Below are 22,184 nucleotides of genomic sequence, written 5' to 3'. Positions count from 1 at the left end.
TCAGATCAAAGGGGATTGACACCGTTTGGCACGTTTAGCACGCGTAATGGAAACCCAACCTGATTTGATTAACACAGCTGCAAACTAGTGAGTTCACATCCCTCTCAGCCAACCACAAACAGCCACAGCATCAGATAGGGAGTATATATTCAGCATCTGTCATCTTAGAAAAGTCAAAAGAAAAGAAACAGAGTGAGACTGCGAGAGAGAAAGAGAGAGCATGCGCGCATGAGAGAAATGCAACATTGATTTACAATTGTGGTGACCTCCTCCCAGGCTACCTTTGCATCATCAGCCCGTGGAGGTCTGCTCACAGTTCTGTATATTCGGACACTGCGAGCTTGGACCTCCCGGACCAAAACATCAGTTTCCTCCTGGGAGAAGTTTGGACGTCTGACGCTGCTGCTCTCTTCTGCTATGGGGAATTGAGTAAACTCTCATTACACCTTCACGTGGCGCATTTAAGGGTGAGGAGAGGGGCTCATTTGATTGGTGTGATGTGTGTAAAACCCACTCCACGCCTTCTCTCCTCCCTCTTTCCGACTTGCGCCGGTAGGAGGGACGGAGGTGGGAAAGACGAGTAGCTGCGCCAGGCGCACGGTGTGCCAAACTTACAAAATCCGCCTGGCCACACCCAGTTGGCGAAGCACAGGTGCGCTGCGCCTCCGCCTCGCCCGGTCTGCGAAACTAGAGCCCATAGAGCGGTAATGCCATAAGCCAGCACATTAAGGTGTTTTGACAGACTAAAATTACAGCAGAGGTGACAGAGCTCCTGTTGCTGCATGTTGTTTCACCTCATCATCAACTAATATGTGAAAAAAAGTGACTTAATCACTTATTTTAATGAAGTGATGAAGAAGGCACTGTCAAAATAACAGGTGATACCGAACAGTTGAAATCAACACTTATGAATAGTCTAATTGTCTAATGTACCACACATGCATCAGTACCTGTTCCCTGTGCAGTGATAATAAAGTTGAATCTAAATCTAATTTAAAATAATAATGACATCATTCATATTCATTACAGGTATGATCAGCGTGGGGTATCAAACTCCACAACTATTCATGGAAATGTAACTGTACCACCACCAGATTTGGTATTGAATACTTGGACAGTGCACCAGGAAAGGCGCAGCCAAAACTACTACAGAGGAAGAACAGAGCTGTCAGTTTTTGGCTGGACGGCAGCAAAGCGGGTACCAGCCCTATAAATGTGAAAGAAAGCCGATGATGTAATTATTAGTCTCCTTTTCCCTGTCGTTCAAGTGTTTTAAAACACAAACAATGCATCTTTCCAACCCTAATAAGGTTGACAACAAGCTGCGACCTAATTTTCACCTAATTAGCCATCCTCCATTGCTCTCTATGAGTCAGTCATCTGTGAGACAAGTGTGCACTACAAAAAGTGCAGTGTCCCCCACAATCACTTCTCACATCAAAAGTCTCCTTTTGATCACAGTACAACACTTAGTTTGGAACTAGAATTACTGCCGGGAGGTTGTATGCCTCTGTGAACACATCAGGTTACAGTTACAGTCTATATCCATATTTGTAAAACAGGGATGCTGAGAAGATCTTTACAAGTGTAACAATTTTAAGGTGGACACCCAAGATTAGTGTCACCAATTCAGTATCTGACCAAATGTCTCCCCTTTGGTTCCTGAGATGACATGAAGTAATGGCCAGAAAAGTGTTTTGTCATACTGAAGTTGACCTTTGATCTTTTGGATATAAAATGTCATCACATTCATCATTTTATCCCATTGGACATTTGTGCAAATTCTTTACATAACTAGCGTATGAATTCTTGAGTTATGGTGTACCGTAGCTTTAAATGGCGTAAGCAAACACTTTTCTCTCTCTTTTTTTTTTCTACAGGCAAAATATTTTGGAGTTGCTTCTGTGAAATGATTTTGGTGGCTAGTATGTTATTGAATATTATGCAAAAATTAATTTTGATTCATCCCGTTGTTGTGAACATGATATCTCAGAAACTCCTTGAGGATTTTTGTTTCAAATTTGGCACAAATGTCCACTTGGATTCCACGATAAACGATGAATAGAATTTGGTGGTCGAAGATCAAAGGTCAAGGTCACTGTGACCTCACAAAACATGTTTTTGACACAAAGCTGATTAAAAATCAGCAAAGTGTCCCTGTAATAAAATATATTCAACTGCTCATTGCATTTGTATACTGAATGAAATATAAGTTAAATTCTAATTGTCTGTTTGAGGTTATTTACAGGGTTTTTCTTTGCTCAAAATGAGGTGACAGTGGTACCATCCTGATCATGTGCACACATGTGGATGTATCATAATAATGTGGGTAGTGTGTGTAAATGGTCTGTGGTTGATCTCCCTGCTTCCCTCTCAGCAAAACAAATTTTTGCTGGCTATTAGGCTGTTGTTTGAACTACAGGCTGTACTTTTTCTTATTGCCCGCCTCCCATTGACACCATAGACACAAATGGTCTCATTCATGAAACGTGAGCAGAAGGAATTTGTGTGTAAACTGTTCGCAGACAGAAATTTACATGCATGTCCGCATTCATCAATATTTTAGTAGCTCCGATCGTAGCTACTAACAAAATGTACTCCTGACCACTCGTAGTGCTTGTGTAAATTTAGTAAAGCACATAAATATTGCTTGTCACTATTGGAAATTAACTCATATTGCGCTCTGTTATGTACACAATACACAGATGCCTTTGAAACACGTAATCTAAACATGACAAAATATTAAAAATATAACACATTTAGTTAAATTAGTTGGCAATTAGCAGGTTTAAGATCCAGATTAGGTTCATGATTGTGAATTATCTATGTAAACTGACTCAATAGATTACACGTTCTTTCTACATGTTGAATGATGATAATAAAAATATCCGTAAGGACAGCCGGATCACAGCCTCTTCGGCCTTGGTGCCTGGGTTCAGCAGGGGCAGCAGGAGCAGCAGGTGGTGGAGCCACGAAGGAGCACGCGCCAGCTGGAAGAATTATTTGAGACAACACTTTTTTTTTTTTGATCATTTGAATGAATAAATCTGATTTGAAGAATGTTTAATTTACATTGTATTAAACAGAGCTTTAGGCTATTAAGATTCAAATAATTTGAAGACGATGCATACAAAACATGCTGTAGGCTATATGTTATCCGTATCATTTGTTAAAATAAATGTTAAATAGCTCTACATTCCGACAGCCATCACTGATTTAGAGTTTATCCATTACGCACAAAACATGTCTGGTTTCCCGTTCCCACTTCATTCAAAACCCCACAAATGAATCTTCTGTTTGTTTGGTGACCGCTGTATTTTTTTTGTGTGTGCTTATGCATTTCTTTGCCTCCAGTTTCATATCAAACCATTTACACTTCACCTCTGACATGGTTCTTTGTACCACAGAGACAACATTAACAGCATCTGTTACCTCCCTCCAGGCCTTCGCTTTGCCTGTCCCTGTCACACCACTACTAACTGAAGAAAATAAAATGTTTTTTCTTAAGTCCACTTCACCCAAAATTATTTCAATCTCCGCTTCGGAAAATTCTTTTTTCTTTCTCTCTCTTTCTTTGTTTGCGCCATGACTGACAGGTCGACAGGATGCACCTACACTTCCTTATATGGTGGTCATTGGCTATTCATGGGCGGGGATTTATGCTAATTGCTAATTACCGGGAGCGCGCTGTCACTTTACAATGGATTGACATTCATGATCATACGATCAAATCTGAGTTTTCCGCGGCGTTCCTGAATCCAGAGTAGGTTTTTAGTAGAGTAGGCTTTTATGTGCAAATCTACACACAGATTTACTCACTTTTCATGAACGAGACCCAAAGAGTATAAAAGTGGATAAAGAAACAGACCCGCCACTCTCTCTCTCTTAAACTCCAATCAAACATTCAATTTAGACATTTTTAAATGGACGAGTTTGCACTACATCACCTACCAGCGGGTGCGTTGACTGGTCCGGTGCGGTACTGTGCTTTCTATAAGTTGTAGGTTTTCTACCTCTCAAGCAAAAGTGGATGCCACAGTCCTTTTTCTCTCATTTCTCTGGTTATGTAGCACCCATTTCAAAAGTATTTGCATCTCTTTACTGCATTGACAGCCCAGTTTTATTAAAAGACTTTCTTTCTGGCAGTGAAATACCTCTGTAAATAGAAACAGGGTTGGATATCCAATCTCAGTACATACACAGAAAAGAAGTCACATATTAAAGTATTTAGTCTTGATTATTTCTCCTTTCATAACAAGTTTTCTGACCTTAAACAGGAAATTTAATTAGGCAAAGTTCTCTATTGAAAACTGATGCAATGAGCAGTTTAGCATATTTTGGTAAATTAAAAGGCTACTTACTATGTATATTCTCCACACTAAGGTACACCGAGGTACTGGTGTGAAACTCCATGTATTATACTGAGAGAGACCTAGATATGAGCTTCAGTTATAATCAAAAAACACGTCTGTCCTTAATCCAAAGCCAAATACTGAGTCTGTTATTTTCTGATTGAAGACTTCAGTCAGGTAATTTGGACGCACATTTCTCCAGACATCATACCACCTGGATGATTGAGCCCAACCTTCACAGACCAAATACTGACTGTTCACTAACTACTTCCACAAATAACATCCTGCCAACTAAAACATGTGTGTTCTCATCGGTGTGTGCAGTTAAAACAATCAAGATTTAATCCTCCCAAACACCTGAAGTATCTTAGTGAACTGCAATGACCATAATTCATTGCACCTATGACACAAAGCATCTGCGAGCTGCTGCGTCTGTGCCGACTCTCACTGGAGAACCAGTTAGAAGTGCAGCCTCTATAATGAGGAGAGAAAATGTCAGCTAATGTAGCATGGCTAGACTGAGAGGCTTTGGTGTGTGAGAAATCTGAACGATAACGAGCTTGAATAACACTTTCCCCTCTTTGAAACCAGCAGAGTAAACACTGCATTTTTAAAATGTACTCCTTTACTTCTCTAAAATCTAGAGCATAAGTGTTGGATTGTATCAAAAGTGTAATTATCATAGTCAACGGGATGAGTCATACAGTGAGATCAAGTAAGCTACTTGAAAAGTTGAACCAAGAGTATAAATAAGCATTTCATCAAATAGGTGGCACAGGTTGCCATGGTGACAAGACAGCTGTCACCAGGGGGTTTGTGTTGACGAAGGAAGGAAGAAGTGGCCCTGTGTTTTTCACACCCTTCGTATGACATCGACGCCCTAAACATCACCCGCATGTCACACCCATAACTTTGTGCACCGATGGATCCACAGCATCCGCTCGCACATCCCACCGTCCTGTCATCACACACACACACACACACGCACACACACACACACAAATAAGCTGTTGTCTGAATCAATTTGTACCATTCAACAAATGTCATCTTTCAATCTCTTTTCATCCTTTAAAAGCCTGTTCTCTCATTTTACTTCAATAATCATGATGACTGCGTGTTTTGTTGGCATGATCCCGACAAGCCTGGGCTGCTGAGGTCAAAATGATCTCCTGGTGAGATCTGAGAGTAATTTTTTTTTTTTGTATGCTGCCACACACTTATGTTTTCCATGCCCCTTTGCTCTCTGACATATTCATTTTCGTCTCCCGCCTTGATGTAACACCTGCAATAAACTGATAATTTTGATGGAGACGTAAGGTGTGAAATTTTTTCTTGTCATTTGTGTGATTGATTTTAAAATTGAGGCAGTAAAGTTGGTAAGTGAAGAAGTTTTGATCAGAAGAGAAAAAACACAAGAAATATTCTTGAACAAAAGTTTTCAATGTGTTTTCTGTCTGTGTGTCCACAGGCTTCAATACAGGGTAAATTTCAGAGTGTAAAAATAGTGGACGCAGCTACCGTGACCTCACCCATTGCTTTGTGGACTCCTGTTCTGATTCGGAGTTCGGCATTTCGGCTGTTGCCATCTTGTTTTTTTTTGGAGCCAGCAGTGACCGTATTTAAATGACTGGCGCTGTTGAGGAGCGAGGGGTGGATCTGACTGAGAAGCTGAGAACAGTATTAGCGAACAGCCTGTCAGTCAAAGTGGCCTGTCCTTAATTATGTGTAACTTTAACCTTTAATACAATGTAAACAAGTTAGTAACATAAAAATTCACCTCCTGTACAATTGTCATTAAGGGGGATATTAGCTCTAGAGACCAAAACCATTTTTGTACCAGGCTTTAAACATGTTTATTTCTGCTGTAGAGCTGGGCATTTTAACATGGGGGTCAATGGGGATTGATTGGCTTCTGAAGTCAACCTCAAATGGCCATTCCATGAACTGCAGTGTTTGGCTTCATTTTTCAGCCCTGGATGTTGATGCTTGGTAAATATATGTATATGAATGGACAGAGGAGAATTTCAGATTTCCAGGAATATAACAACCATGTTGATAGAATTTTATGAGCCCCACTAGGGCTGCTCCCGACTAAGAATTTTCCTAGTCCACCAATAGTCGTCATTTAGGGCCAATAGTCGACTAGTCGCCTGCCTGTTTACGATATTAATTTGATTATATATTTTTGGCGGGGCAACACAATGGTTTGAGTTCAAGGTGTTAGAAAGAATAGTATTAGTAACATTGTTAACACTGTGCTACATTACAGAGAAATACAAAACCGTACTAATGATCCTTCATTAATATAGGCCTATAATTTATCTACAAATGCACGTCACACACTGAGTGAGCCGCCTGTTAATGACGCTGTTGGCAAAGCAGTAATGATTGTGCTAAGTGGCTAATGGGCATGTAGCTACTTCCATGTTTCAGATGATACGTCATGTTTGTAGTCGACCAATGATTTGTTTTGGATTTCCTGCCCGGCATGTTATTAACTAGCCTGCATAATAACCGCAGGTACCGGCCCTGTTAATTAGGGACCGTACACACGCCGCGTCTTTAACCACCTGGAAAACGCGCTCAGGCGCTGGGTACTACTCTTGTGCCATTTTTTGTGCCAGCTTTCAAGAGCACGGCGAAGGGTTGCACGTAGCGTATTTACCTGAAATCCTAAATGTAAAGCTGATCTTCTTCCAGGTGCTGTTTATAAGTGTGTAGGCCTATTGTCTGTGGGACAGATGTAAAGCTCTGGGTAGCCCTGCACTAACATGATCAACTTTTCCGTATTCATCAGACTGAATATTAACAGAAGAAGGGAAAGATATCTGTCGGCTGTGATTGGTTTGTAACCTGACTCCTGTCTGACTGTTAAGCATGGCCACTTCCTGTGTCTGTCCTTTCAAATTAAATTCCCACATGGTCCAGTCACATAAGTTTTAATTTATTTTGACAAGGCGCAGCTCTTAATAGAGTTTGTATTTTGTTATTTTCTTTCTTTGACTAAGTGACCAATGAAATCTTGCAGACTAATGACCTTTCTGGTCAACTAATGTTTAGTCAACTATTAGCAGGCAGCCCTTGCCCTTATAATATTTTTTTTCAACATTAATGGCAATTTTTACCTTCTATGACTATTCTTTGTCTTAGTTTTTTGTGGGATATTAGTGCTCTATGCTTCAGAACTATAGCTTTTATACAGTGGTGCAGAAAGGAGTACAAAACCTGCAAATGAGTGAGCAAAGTCAATGGGTTTTTTGAATAGGCTCTGGATAGACACCTGAAATAAGGTCCGTGGTAACAGGAATTACACTCGTGTAAATTTTTAAGTTTTCATGCGTCTTAAAAAAAGGTGGTTGCAAACAAGTGACTAAATGAGACTACCAAGCGTCATCACAGCTACACAGCCTTGTTGTTGTGGCGATGATGAAGTCACGCAACTATAATATAGTTAGTTTATAGGCTACCATTTTTACTTCCAGTGATTGCACTCACGCTGCAAAAATCATAAAAGTGGTGTTCATTTGTAAAGGTCTTCTTGCTCAACACAATACGTAAGTATCATAAGCTTTTACTGTTGACATGGCTTATTTTCTGCAATAATCCAAAATTCAATGGGAAATTGACTTTTTTGTTGAGGTAACCATGGCGATGTCAACTTCAAGGTTGGCCTACAAATAAACATCATCCCTGAAGCGTTGTATATCACTTTGGAGAATGCAAACAGGAAAGAAAATGTTACAGTGGGTACAACTTTAGCCTTCATTTGTTGAAATTTTGGTAAATGAGCACCATTAAACGTATGTCAAATTAGCTAATAGCAGTTCCTGTCTGCATTGTACCCATGGATGTACCGACAAGTAACAGCCTAACTGCGTAATTGCTTTTTTACAACAGAAAATTTTAAAATGTGATGATTCTAAGGCAAGTTCTGATGTTACTGTATAAGGAGCATCTTTATTTCTATGACTTCTAAGTGGATTTAGTGAGCTTTATAATGTGTGATAATGATATCCTAGGGAAGTCTAAGTCACACTGAATTAAAAAAATATGTGTATGATGTCTTTGTGCTCAGACATGACAGAGTTATGACTCAGAGAAACAGTCAAATTTTAATGCAAATTACCAGAAAAAACCTAACTTGTTTTTAGAACATCTTTAGAACATCTCTTTCACCTCTGGCGGTTTCTTTGCCTCACGTCTCTCCCTCCACGCCTCCCTTTCAACTCTCTCACAGTTTGAAAACTCCTGTTCTTGACTACCCAACATTCATGAATCTCTGGAGGATGCTGCGCCTCCTCAGGGATGCTGCAGGAGTGCAGGGAGGGGCAGGGGAGCAGATTGGGGGCAGCAGAATGCCAAGTCCACTCATGTATGTAATGGTTACACTGAAGTGATTGTACAGTGTGACCCCCACCCCTCCCTGCCATCCCCACTGCCCCTGCCCCCTCCACCCCATCATAATATCAATTAATATTATGGCAGAAGACAGACGCACCGATGATCCGTAACAAGTGGCATCTCCAGAGAGAGCCAGTACCACGAGACGGCCTTAATTAGGCCTGAAAAATGGCAGGTTATTCCATCCCTACACTCCCTGTTATTCTGTGCTACAGAGCCACAGAGTCAACCCCGGCCCCAACTGGCAAATGTTATTATTTCATCTTTGTCGCAGCTGTGAATAAGCCAATGGGCGTGACAGCCAGTGGGCGGCCTAAGATTTTTAACAAAGCCTTACAGTGAAGCAGATGCAGTTAGTCCAGCCAACTGTTCCGTGCTGCTACGGCCGGACATACACTACACAACAGGAGCATTTTAATTAATTAGGAATCAGGGAGATGGTGGAGCGCACATCTGACAGGTTATGAGTCCACCCAGCCTGTCTGCTAACAGAGAGCCAACACCTAGTTGTAATTCAAACTGGGTTTTGCATTCAAATGTCAACCTCTCTCCTTCCCTTTGCTCTGCATGTGTTTTTGGGTGTAAATTTCATCATGAAATTTCCATTCTGCTTGCCTTCATTATTCAGTCTGAAGGTGCAGTCCCACTGGTGCACTTCAGTGTGGCCTAAACAGAAGGCTGTATTTGAATGGGATTTAATAGAAATTGGAATTAGTGGGAAAATATAAACGAGAACAAACATTTCCTGTGTGCAGGACTCATCCAATCTAACAGTCTGGTGAGGATGATGACAAAGCAAATGTGAAATCATCAATCACAAGCAAAACTCAGATTTACATGTTAATATTGTCAACTGAGCTTTACACATTTGCATGATATCAGCACGTGATTTTAGATATTTATAGGTGTAAGAAATCACATATGAAAACAACAATTTCACATATATCAGCACATTTAACAATTCAAATAGCTGTAAAGCACATGTGAATTTTGGTCTTTAAAGTGTAGGAAAGTAGAAAAAAAATCTACACAATAAAGACCTGTGGTTTTTTAGAAATTTCACACTTTGAATATGTAAAAATCACATGCCAATTTCATGTGACTGTTAGACCTACATTTTTCATACACTAAAAAATTGCACATCTTTTTTGCTAACCAAATTGTAAACTCAGTCCTCAAACTCTAGGCTAATATGCTTTGTAACAAAATTAGTCCCTGATTCAGACCAAAGCAAGCCAACTCGAGTCCTTTCCTTCAGATATACCCCAAACCAAAGTTTTCATCCATTTCTTTTCTTTCTTTCTTTCTTTTTTTTTTTTAAAGGCATAATGTTTTGGAATTAGCAGTATCTAGTGGTGAGGTTGCAGAACTGAAACTTCTCCCCTTGTGCCAAGCATGTAGGAGAACTACGGAAATGGCAGCTATAACCAGTGTTTAGTTTGTCTGATCTGAGCTACTGTAGAAACAACATGATGGACATGGTGGCGGAAGAGGACCTGATCTGTACGTAGTGATACATGGCTCATTTAAGGTAACAAAAACACAACAATTCTAAATTTCAGGTGATTATGTACTAATGAAAATATAGTTATGAACATTATGTATCATTTCCACCAACAGATGCCCCAAAGTCCTACACATTGAAACTTCATTTGTTACTTAAAATCTGTCAGGCATTGCAAATTCATCCTTAGCAACGACAACAACTTAAAGAAAAAACTGATACTACTTAACCTCAACAAAGTGCACTATGGCTGAATATTTTTATTGAGGAGATTTAAGTTGTTCCAAACAGAGTATTTTGGAACAGGAACAAACCTACAGACACACTAACTGCTGAGCAGTTGCTCTGCAGTCAGTTTATTCATTGGCCGACAAACTCCCTGCTGTCCCGCACTTACTAATTGCACTTCGGTTCTTTGCCACTGGCTCCTTGCAGTCTGTTACTGGTGATGTTTTGGAGTACATAAGTCCACACTATGAAGGATTGTGCATATGGAGTCTCTAATGCTCTCAATGGTCGTGTGAACAGCGTTGGGAGCTTTCCCAGCAGAGCGGAGCTAGATGCGATTTTTTCTCCAAGGCTGGATTCCCCAAAGTGTGTAAGGTTTGGATCAAACTTACTATTTAAAACATGTTTCCTCTTGGCGTGACATCAAGTAGTGTGAGTTTTTCTTCGTCAGTCAGACTCAGCGTTCCTTTCTTTTGATATGCGGACATTATGAGCCTATGATTTCAGCTTTACGAAATATCAATTTTCATTGAACAATACAAAAAAATCTTGGGTCAGTGTTCACTCACCTATGCAACTGTACAATATTCATAATGTATTTAAGCTGTGGTAAACAGCTTAGTTTTTTCTTGCCTAAGGAATCAGAAATGTTTGGTGCAACTGTCTAACAATTTCCTTAAGTAAGGAGAAATAATACCTGAAGTGAAGTCCTTATTAGGGGGAGGCTCTGTGCAACCAGCCACGGACATTTCATATATGAAACATATTTCCCAAATGAAAACATGAATTTCACTTGTGTTTTTATGCTTTTTTTCCTCACCATATAATAAAATCAACCACACGAGAGACAGATTAAATTTTGTATCCGGTGCTTGTTTGTATTTTATATAGATTTTACCCAACTGTATGTATGTCTTTAAAATCCTCTTTTTGATGCCTGTCTTCAGTTTGCTTGTTTTAGTTATGATTGTTGAGTTCAAGTTAAGTTACCAACTAACTCGTTAACTAAGTGCCTTCATGCAAATCTTTAAAGCCGCTACAAGGAACTTTCATTTTGAGTTGATTTTGGCGACCCTGTGGACAAAAGCGGTAGTGTTTTGCCAGCATGGAGCCTACATTTCCCATGAGCTCTAGCGCGTATTGTCGTAAAGACGCTTACCTGGCTCACACATGTGTTTGTTTTGGGGATGAATGAAACAACAAGACAGGAAAACTTTGCCCCCGCTCCTATCGGGGATCCCAGCTCACCTCTGCCACACCCCAGCTCCACCTCTCCGGCGTAAGCGCCATTGCCGCCGGGGTAAACGCAGCGGTCGGCTGGTAAGGATGAAAGCCTGTTTGACGAGCACTTCCACGGCTTCTTGGACTGAGTATGGAGCGGTGCCTCGCCTCTTTATTTCTCAGCACTCGCTGGACCCTGTCGACGCCTGGCTGGTACCTGTCGTCTTCCCGGATGAGGTGCAGCAATCATCTTCCCCGATGATTGCTGCTATTTTAACTCCCCGCGGACGTCGGGTCGAGGAGGAGGAATAGTGACTATTTATAAGAGTCACTATAAATTAGGGCCGTAACGGTACATGTATTTGTGTCGAACCGTTCGGTACGCGACTTTCGGTTCGGCACGACCCTGTACCGAATTGTTGGGCGCAGGATATTATTTTATTTTATTTTGTTTTATTTTTATTCCGTTTTTTGCCACCCGAACCGCTTATAATATCTAGTCCCCCGACGGACATAATTGAGTGACGGACCGAGTCCGACCGTAAATCTCCGCTTTCACTTTGTGCAGCGCATTCTCGCATTTTGACAACATGGCAAGTGAGCCTGACGAACCTGAAGACCCACCCACAAACCTTAAGTCCTCCGTTCAGGAACACTTTGGTTTCAGGGTAAAATATGAAGATGGAAATAAACAAGTTGACAAGACAAAAGCAGTGTGCTGACACTGCAGAACAGCGGTCAGGTATATACTTGGAAATACGTCTAACATACTAACGCATCTAAAGCAACACCACCCGAGTTTGAACGTTAACCGGCACGACTAGAAAGAGCAATCTAGTGCAAACTACGATATCATTGTCGTTTAAAAAGAAAGAGCGTTTCCCTGACCATCGCGCTAAAGAAATAACCAACGCCATTGGAGTTGAGTAAAATTGTTTAAGCTGCACTTTAGATATAAACATGTTTTGTTTACTGCACTTTAACAAAGTGGGAAAGCTAAGTAAGTTCCTAGTAAAACTGAATCTGAGCAGGCTTTAAAGCTGACCAGCTGCACTATACTTTTTATTTTATTTGAGTAAAATTGTTTAAGCAGAAATTTATATTTATATTTTTCATTCAAAAAATGTGTTAAAAAAACAGCAGGATTTTATTTTTCACTTTTATAGTTCTATTTTCATTCAAACAATGTGAAAAAGCAGGATTTTATATATATTTGTTTCATTCAAAAATTGTGTAAAAAGAGTTAACTGCTGTGGTGGTACATTTTAATAAGGTTACTAATAAGTAAAAGATATTTAATAGTTGTCTATTTTTTTCATTACTGTACCGAAAAAAAAAACGGAACCGTGACTTGTGTACCGAGGTATGTACCGAACCGTGATTTTTGTGTACCATTACACCCCTACTATAAATGTAAGCAGCTAGGTAAGATGAAGTGTGCCGTCTGAGTGCCATATATATCGTTTAGTCCTGGAAGCGACCTGGTGCGGACCCGGAGACAGTTTCCTAAAGGTATGGATATACACTATATAGAAATAGCTTATCTTCACACCGATGGTCTCATTTGCTGTTGTAGGTCACGCACAGACATTAGCAGAAACGAGAGATTTTTGCATATCCAGTTAAAAGTTCCTTGTAGCGGCTTTAAGCAGGGAGCACTGTCTCTAAATTCATCTGTCAGAATTTTCCCTTCAGTTGAATATAAGGGAGGTAAAAAACATTTCCACACACAAACTATTAGCTTGTTAAAACTAGCTCGTAGCCACAGCAGCTCAGTTGATGACTGCACAGCTTTAAGACTGTATGGACGGAATTTGAATGCAGCACGTCTCCTCGCAGGGTGGATGAGGACAGAGGCCTCCGTCACCAGCAGCTCCTCACTTTTACAGCAGAGTAGCTTCTAGCTACACCTAGGGGGGACCTCACAGCTCAGCTATCACTGGCATTGAGTAAGCAATCTGTCTGCTTCAGCTGAGTAATTACAGATTTGCTGTACCTTTTCCTGCTGATGATGCTGTCATGGGCAATGGCTGTTGCTATGTCCTGGGGGCTGGTTTGATTGTTGGGGAATTACTTTGTTTCAGCATTGTCATAGGCGCTGTGCTGTAATTTATCAGGCGCTAGTGGGGAGAAATGTACAAATTATCTGTTGAATTTGAAAGTCAGGGTGTATTGATGGGTGATAGATGGTTGCTAGGGTTGCTCTAAATCTGATATCACTGAGCAACAACACTCATCTCAGGATAAGTGGTGGCATCATTAACCAAAAATAGACATTCAGTTGTGGTAGAAATGCATTCTTCAATAATGATGGCAGCTAACGCAGAGGCAATGTTTATTCCAGCAAATACTCTGCACCCTAAGGCAAGAATCTGACTAATTAAATTTAGATTTAGCAATACCTCAAAATACCTTAAGGTAGGTTGAATTGTATGTAGCTACTGAACTTTATTTTGCTTTGTGGGGATTATAAGTCAAATAAGAGACAAACAGAAAATCACAGCCCCAGAAAGTTTCACCTGTACGGCTACACAGTGTGGACATCATGCACGTTAAAAAAAACAAACAAACGCACACATGAAATATAGTCTCTCATTTCTGCAAATGACACCATTTGCTATTTTTGCTCACCCTCCCGTGAGCACGGTGACAAACAACTCCGAAATATGAATGCAAATAACATATTTAAAAGGGCCTAATAGCCGTTTTCCAATACAATGCATCATTCTGATCAATTGTACTTATTCAGGTCTACACGCCTCCTTTACCCTTCGCCTCTGATTGTATTTTCCAAATGCCAAGAGCAGACGAATCGCCGCTGCAGACACGCAAGTCATTTAGCAACAATGAGGCCAAATGCTAAGCACGGGGAAAATGCGATGCATGGCTCCTTTTCTCTCCTTCTTTTCCTGGATCACCAAATCTTCAGCCCTCAAATCTCTCAGGGTCCCTTTTTGTGATTTCGTGTTACATTTTCCGGCCCGCTGCCCTCCGTGGCGATCATCTAATTACACAAAGCTTCAGAACGGAAAGTCAAACTGAGGCAGAGCAGCACGAGGTATCACATTACGCCGTGATATTATTTTGGATTAAGACCACAGGCAGAGTCAAGCACTGTCATTAATTTAGTCGGCTTTGACACTATGGAATGAGAGTTACATCTCTAATGAACGATAACACCTACAATACCTGCTATTAAATCTTAAGGATGTGTCTCATACTAATGATACTGTCTCCCTGGGATGACCTCGAGCTGTGAAGTGGATATGTGCACAGTGGACTTGTTTTGAGGAACTAGAAAGAGTTTTAATGGCTTTGAGAGTCAGCGGGCTGTCTTTGTGAGTCAAACTTCAAGCGAGCGTGGGGAGGAAAAAAAAGGAGGGGAAGCTGGACCGACCGCAGAGCTGTTTCTGGGTCTTACCTGTCCTGGCATGGTGTTTTCACAGAGAAGGGTTTCATAGTCTATGGCAAAGACCGGTGCATTATCATTTATGTCCAGCACTGTGACGAGAGCGATGCCTTTTCCAATTTGGGTTGGGTCCTCTGAAAGAGAAAGAGAGAGAAGAGAGTCCCTGTTCGTGTCAGAGCTTTCAGCAAACTTTCTTTGAAACACTTTAATTCTGCCTTAACTTCGCCTTGGTGCACTTGGCCAATTTATGGAATATTGATCTTTCTCATGTATTTTAATTAATCACAAAGAAGGCGGAAAAAAAGTGCTGCTGTAATGAAATACGCAGTGTGCCTCCAACAGCTGGCGTCCTTACCCACTCTGCTGTGGATCAGCCAAAGTGATTACACTCGCTTGTTGTCGGGGAGAGGCTGCGTGTGTGGACGAGCCATCTTGCACTGTGTGGCTTCACGCCTCTGTCTGCCTGACACACACTGATGGCTAAATGGCTGCATCTGAGTGCAAGATGATGATTTAGCCTGGCGTCACCGCCAATGCCGGCCACAGATGACGCGGTGACATTCGGGCTGGCTGATTTGATGGTGATAAAAAGGACGTGCGGGGCCTCGGGCCACAGGCTTCTTGTCATTGCCGTGGTCTGGCCAGAGCGGATGAAATGTGAGTGACTGCAGCTCAAATGCACAGCATCCCTCAACCAAAGAGTCTCTGCACTCTCTTCAGTTACAAAGAACCTATTTACTATAAATACTGTCATCAGGCGTACGGGGCAGTGGATTTTGTAGCCAGTCGGTGAACTCAGAGATGTTTTCAGTTGGAAACAGCGCCCGACTGTCACTATGTGTCAGAAGCCAGTACCTCATGCATGAGGGACTGTTGTGACATTTCATATGGCTATTATTATATGCTGCCTTCTCTTTGTTGCTATATCAGGCAAGCGCTCACACCCGGGAATCAACCACGTAGTGTGCTGTGTGCTGTTAGATGTAAATAAAAACACATCTTTGAAGTAAAGAGTGATAAAAAGGTTTTGAAGAAAAATGAATACCCTTCTTCACACAGTGTTGAGTGTGAAGATGTGAAAGCAGAAGCTCTGACAGGCTAGTTGTCTTTTTCAACTTATACTGATTTGACGCAGCTGTCGAGAGCACTCTGCCGATCCTGTGCTGATGATTGTTGTCCATTGTGTTTGCGTGATGGCGGTGGAATGATACCAAGGCTGGAGAAGAAAAAAAAAAAAGGCACTCATGTCCTTCGAGTCACTGAGAGATGAACAGGAAGGCGGGCAGCACTTTTTCACATCACATTAACATAGTTCACCCGTGGGTGAGATCGCCCACCCTTAGTCAGCATCTCGTCCCCACGGCTCAGGGACACGTGGAGGTCAAATCGACTGTCCTGTGCGTGAATTAACATTCCCCGACAGCCCTGCAACAACCCCAACAACCGGGCTGCCCTCTGCACAGAAGGCTATGGGACATTACGGAGAGGATAACAGGACACATAGTGTCACAGTGAGAAAATATATGAAACCTTAGATCCTAACAATTAAACTGACCATTCGCTAAAGCCCAGTGGAAGATTTGCCACTCTGAATTCTTAGTAATTTTTTTAAAAAAAATGGGTTGTTCATTTCAAAGAGAGGTAGACTAAGACAGGCTTTCCATTTTTAACCGGCCACCATCAACTTTGCAGGATTGAAATGTCTAATTAAGCAAACGTTAGCTTCATTAGTTGGTTGAAAACACTGACTTTAATTTTTTAGTTTGGTTGCAACTTGTTTTCCATGTAGCGTTTTTTTTTTTCTGAGTGGCAGCATCTTTTTTCAATCGTTTCTAATGAGGAGGGAGTGTATGCAGCCGCTTAAGCCCCGTTTCCACCAAGCAGTACGATACGGTTCGGTTCTGTTTGTTTTTTTTGTTTCCACTGTGAAAAGTTGTGGATGGTACCAATGGAACTGTTACATATCGTCCCCATTTTTGGTCACCCTTCTGTTGGGGTACCTAGCACACAGATCTGGTACTAAAAGGTGGAGCTGTGAACACTGCAGTCCGTTGATTGGTCAATGGAGGACGCTCAGGGCTGAGCTGTGGCTGGTTATGAAGCTCGAGTAACCACTGTTCATAGAGAGTTTTATTAGTAAACTATAACTATAAAATGAAAGGATATTTTGTTGCCTCTTGCAGCAGCTGGAGTCAGAGAAAAAAATAACTTAATTCACTAAGCCGACTGCCGGCGACTTTTAAGGTGGAACATGTACTTGTAATATTTCCTAATGCATGAGTTGACAACATGAATCCATCAACACACAATTGACAACAATTCCATTAGTCTTTTATGACATACACTTTTAGTATCGAATGGATCTTCAAGCATTTATATATATATATGTGTGTATGTATATATACATATATATATATATATATATATATATATATATATATATATATATATATATATATATAAATAAATATATATATACACATTAATTGTGACCGGATTATGTCAATGGCATATATTTTAATCCTCACTCAGGGAAAACACATCGTGGAGCGCCATTCCTGTGGGCTCCGGCAACACTAAACCCCCGAGCTTGCCTGAGAAGGACTAAATGTACAAATCTGCTATTTTTAAATATCCAATGGAGAGAGACTCATGGCAGCCTGTTTTATTTTGTCCTGTGGATAATAAATGAGGTGCAGACTTCCCTCTGTGTCACCAGTAATGAGGAAATACAGTGAGTGCTGGACGGAGCACTGAGTGACAACAACCCCGCCCACATGACAGGGTACTGTTTGCTGTGGAAACGCAAGGGTCTAGGTACCATGTCTGAGAGGGTACTTTTGGTTCCAAACGTACCATACGGAAAGTGTTTGGTAGAAACGGGGCTTTAAAGAAAAAGCATCTTTTTTCAGAGTGCCCTGGCTTTTTTGTGCAGCCACTCTGAGCATTTCTAGTTGAAAATCTCTGAACTTTTCAGAGACCTTCACCAAGATGGTGTCGTCACTGATGCTCCTTTAGTTACTGTCTGTCCTGAGTTACATGAAACTATCACAAGAAAGACAGAAGCCCATCTGTGGGAGCAGCTCAGCCAGACACTGAATGTTGCTGGTGAGTGTTGTGCTTTTATCACATACACGTTGTCAGGTTGTTGTTAGCTTTGTAGCCAGCCCTCTGTTAACATAGCATTACACTAGCTTCCTAGCTAATGCTAATGTCAGCACTGGGTGTGTTTCTTTTATAAAGCACCGGGATTAAGTGCTCCCCAGTGCCCTGCCACTGCTTTCCTGCCCAAGAATAACACTTTGTGGACACTTGCCCTAGACAGAAATAGGTACTTGTTCAAGGTCAGAGTCAGGTTTTCACAAACAAGGAATTTCCCTTTGTGTTTTGTGGTGCCATATTGAGTTTATTTATCATTATTGAAAGCTTAATGCGTGATACAGTATTGAGCTACAGTTAGCATCTTCACCAGCTTGTGATTTCTGTAGAAGACATGGAAATAAATAAACAGCAATGCTCTTGTATTGCAGCGCTGAGCTAGTTAGTCCTGGTCTTATAAAGTAATTTAAGGAAAAACATTACAACAGACTGTTATTTTGTTCTATCATATTCCTATTTTGCTGCAAAGTGAAAGTTTGTTTGCATTTTTAATGTTACAAAAGGCAAACATAACTCTATCTAGTGTACCTTTGGCTGCAGCTGCTGGAGTGTGAATTCCCCCAAATCCAATAAAGAGCATAACAAAGCTGCTAACATTACCCTGGACTCTGATAGCATCCAGGATAAGCTGCAACAGAGTGGGGAGATACTACACAGTCTGCGCTAGTCTCAAACAGCTTTTTATAGCATATTTAACATCACAAATGAATGTAGTTAGCTAATGAAATGCTCCCTAGCCTTGGAAGTGACACTTGGGTTACTACAGGGGTAGTAAGCCAGTTAGTCAGACATGATAGCAATTCTTGTTTCAAGGGATCTCACACATATCATGGACCCATATTGACGTTTTTTTCTTGCCCCATTTGCCCGTCATTTTTCTCACATATTGATGCATATTAAAGCTACATTATGCTGTCAGCTACACAAAATTCATTTCCTCTAATGTTACATTATGTGGAAGGTTATCCCTGGGGGATTACTGTTACAATGTCATTACACACAACAAAATTCCACGATTTTCTCAAAACTTTCAAGGATTTTTACTAATTTGTTGATTTTTCCAAGTCTGGAAAATGACACCGTGGGATTCCATGACTTTTCCAGGTTTCCATGAGTGTGGGAACCCTTTAGCTTATTTTTAAGTAGACAAACACACTGTTTAAACCATTCCTTACACGTTTGCCCTCATATTTTTAGTTTTCCAGAAATTAAAAAAACAAAAAAAACACCACCCTTCAAACTGTTGAAATGCTGAGTATCACCTTTAACACAATCCCACGAGGGGTTTAGTGAGCGGTCAACTCTGCCTGGTGCGACAGATTTGAGAGAGTGTGTGCTGTGAGTATACTTACGGGTCTCGATGGCAAAGATGGTGAGGTTATGGATCAGGTTGACCTCTCGGTCCAGAGGCTTGGCTGTGCTGATGACCCCACTCAGAGCATCCACGTTGAAGAAGCGCTCCAAGTCTGTGTTCCTGTCAATGGAGTACCTGGACGAAAGCACACACACACACACACACACACACACACACACACACACACGGCCGGCGTGCTTTAAAAAATTGCTTTTTTATAGTGGTATTGATTTGACATTTTACTGTTCCCTCCACTTGTGAGAAAAGATTATGATATTTTTCTTCCATCAAACTGTGCAGCAATCACAGTGAATATTTTCAGCTGATGCTGAGAGAGCTTTAATCAATTATCAATGAACTGTGTTCACACTTTTTACGACTTATAAGATGGTTTCCAATCTAATCTCAAAACACAAAGAGTTAACACAAGTGCAGAGTTTAAATCCAGACGTGCAGCAGGAACTTGGAACTTCGTAGCAGGAGTGAAACAAAACCCTATTAAATTTTGATCAAATTTAAGTCTGTCTGCTTGTCCCTCAGCACACAACACTGATCAAACCCTTTCAATACACAGCAACTCGTATTTCTAGAGAAAATTACAACTTCAATTAGCCTACATCCAAAGGGTATTATTGCAATGTAATTTGACTCTTGTGGCTGCATTAGTTCCACAATAATTTTAATTTCAATAGATGTAGTGAAATATATTGCAGACGCTGATAACAGTCGCAGGAGCAAAAAGAGGCAATTTACAGCTACAATGGCGCAGTAATTTGATTTTCTGATTAAGATTACTAACAATCCTAACAGACCAAGCATGAATACCATACAATATTCATTCAATTAATGCAAAATAGGTGGTGGGGATCTTGAGAGTGACGCTGCACAGACTGGCAATGTGAGTGCTTGTTTTGAGTCACAAATGCCAAGACACAAGTGTTGAGCCTTGACCCTCCTGCAGGAATGCCCTTCTCTCGCTCAAGATGGCATTTTACTTTTGCAAATGCTGCGCTCCTCGCCCCCCCCCCCCCCCCCCCCCCCCCACCATCTGGCATTGTCTTTCTGACAGCCACATTAGGGACTTTGAAGGGTCTATGGATTCTGTGTTTGCACTGGCGGGTTATGAGACAATGGGCCCCTGGCCACATGCAAGACACACAGATTTTAAAGTTGTTTAGTTGGGCTGCCCCTTGAAAGTTGGGGATTCGACTGAGATTGCTTCAAGTCGGTCAGTCATTTTTGTGTTCTGGGGACCTCAACATCTCCAGGTTTTGCTGCAGAGTGAGCGCTCTTGACTCTCATGCTACTCTTTGGTACGAGCAGCTGCGGGCACGATGTAATGGCATGGAAGAGACACTTTTCACTACAACACTCCAAGATAACCTTAACTTTTCCCTTATCTTGTAGTCATTTTCTGTCTCTTCATGATTGTTTTTCCCCTTTTCGTAGTCATTGTCTCTTTGTGTCTTGTTGCCGCTGTTTAACAACTCTTCGTAGTCATTTTGAGTCTCACTGTAATCCCTATATGTCTCTCTGAAGTCATCTGAATCTGTTTGTGGCTGACTGGCATCTCTTTGTAGTTGCTTTGTGTTTTTTAATGGTCGTTTTTGGTTTCTCAGTAGTCATTTTACATCTCTTTGTAGACATTTTGAATCTCTTATTTTGTGTGTCTTCGTGATTGTTTTTCCCCGTTTCGTAATCATTTGAGTCTCCTTTTATCCCTCTGCAGTTGTTTTGCATCTCTTTGTAGTCATTTTGTGTCTCTTTGTGGTATTTTTGCATCCTTTTTGTAGTCATTTTGTGTCTTTTGTAATAGTTATACGTCTCTTTGTAGTCATTTTGTGTCTCTTTGTGGTATTTTTGCATCCTTTTTGTAGTCATTTTGTGTCTTTTGTAATAGTTATACATCTCTTTGTAGTCATTTGAGTTTGTTTGTAGTTGCTTTGTGTCTCTGTGGTTATTTTATGTTTCTTTGTAGTAACTTTGCATCTCTTTGTAGTCATTTTGAGTCTCACTGTTATCACGACACATCTCTTTGAAGACATCTGAAACTATTTGCAGCAGCTTTATGTCTTTTTGAAGTTGCTTTGTGTCTTTTTGGTCATTTTGGTCAACTCTAGTTATTTCAAATCTTTTTGTAGTCATTTTGAATCTCTGTATTTGCTTTGCATCTCTTTGTAGTTATTTTGTGTCTGCCTTTTTGTGTCTCTGTTGAGTCTCTTGCCCCATTTCATAATCATCTGATTCTCTGAATGTCTCCTTGCAGCTGTTTTGCATCTCTTTGTAGTCATTTTGTGTCTCTGTAATTATATTGTTTCTTTGTAGTCATTTTGAATCTTTCTGTAGTTGCTTTGCATCTCCTTGTAGTCATTTTGGCCTATTTCTGATTGTTTTGCCCATCTAGCAGTCACTGTGAGTCTCTTTGTGTCTCTTTGCAGCTGTTTTGCATCTCTTTGTAGTCATTTTGGTTGTAGTAGCTTTGCATCTCTCTGTAGTTAATTTGTGTCTCTTTGTGGTTGTTTTGTTTCTGTGTAGTTATTTTAAATCTCTTTGTAG

The 22,184-nt window shown here is 40.8% G+C and overlaps 1 protein-coding gene across 1 annotated transcript in view; it reads right to left on the bottom strand.

The window, feature by feature from the left end:
• The window catches only part of LOC117265110 (cadherin-7-like), a 168,384-nt gene that overhangs the window by 31,148 nt on the left and 115,052 nt on the right, over positions 1 to 22,184 (bottom strand). Inside the window, exons 8-9 of the mRNA XM_033639504.2 lie at positions 19,627 to 19,763; positions 15,128 to 15,249 (exon numbers count right to left, since the gene is read on the bottom strand). Of these exons, the coding sequence (XP_033495395.1) occupies positions 15,128 to 15,249; positions 19,627 to 19,763 (259 nt within the window). The remainder of the gene's footprint in view (positions 1 to 15,127; positions 15,250 to 19,626; positions 19,764 to 22,184) is intronic.

The sequence above is a fragment of the Epinephelus lanceolatus genome, chromosome 20 (genome assembly GCF_041903045.1).
Source record: "Epinephelus lanceolatus isolate andai-2023 chromosome 20, ASM4190304v1, whole genome shotgun sequence".
Taxonomy (NCBI): Eukaryota; Metazoa; Chordata; class Actinopteri; order Perciformes; family Serranidae; genus Epinephelus; species Epinephelus lanceolatus.
The sequence above is the reverse complement of the archived record's forward strand: the minus strand, read 5'-3'. Positions and strand labels throughout refer to the sequence as shown.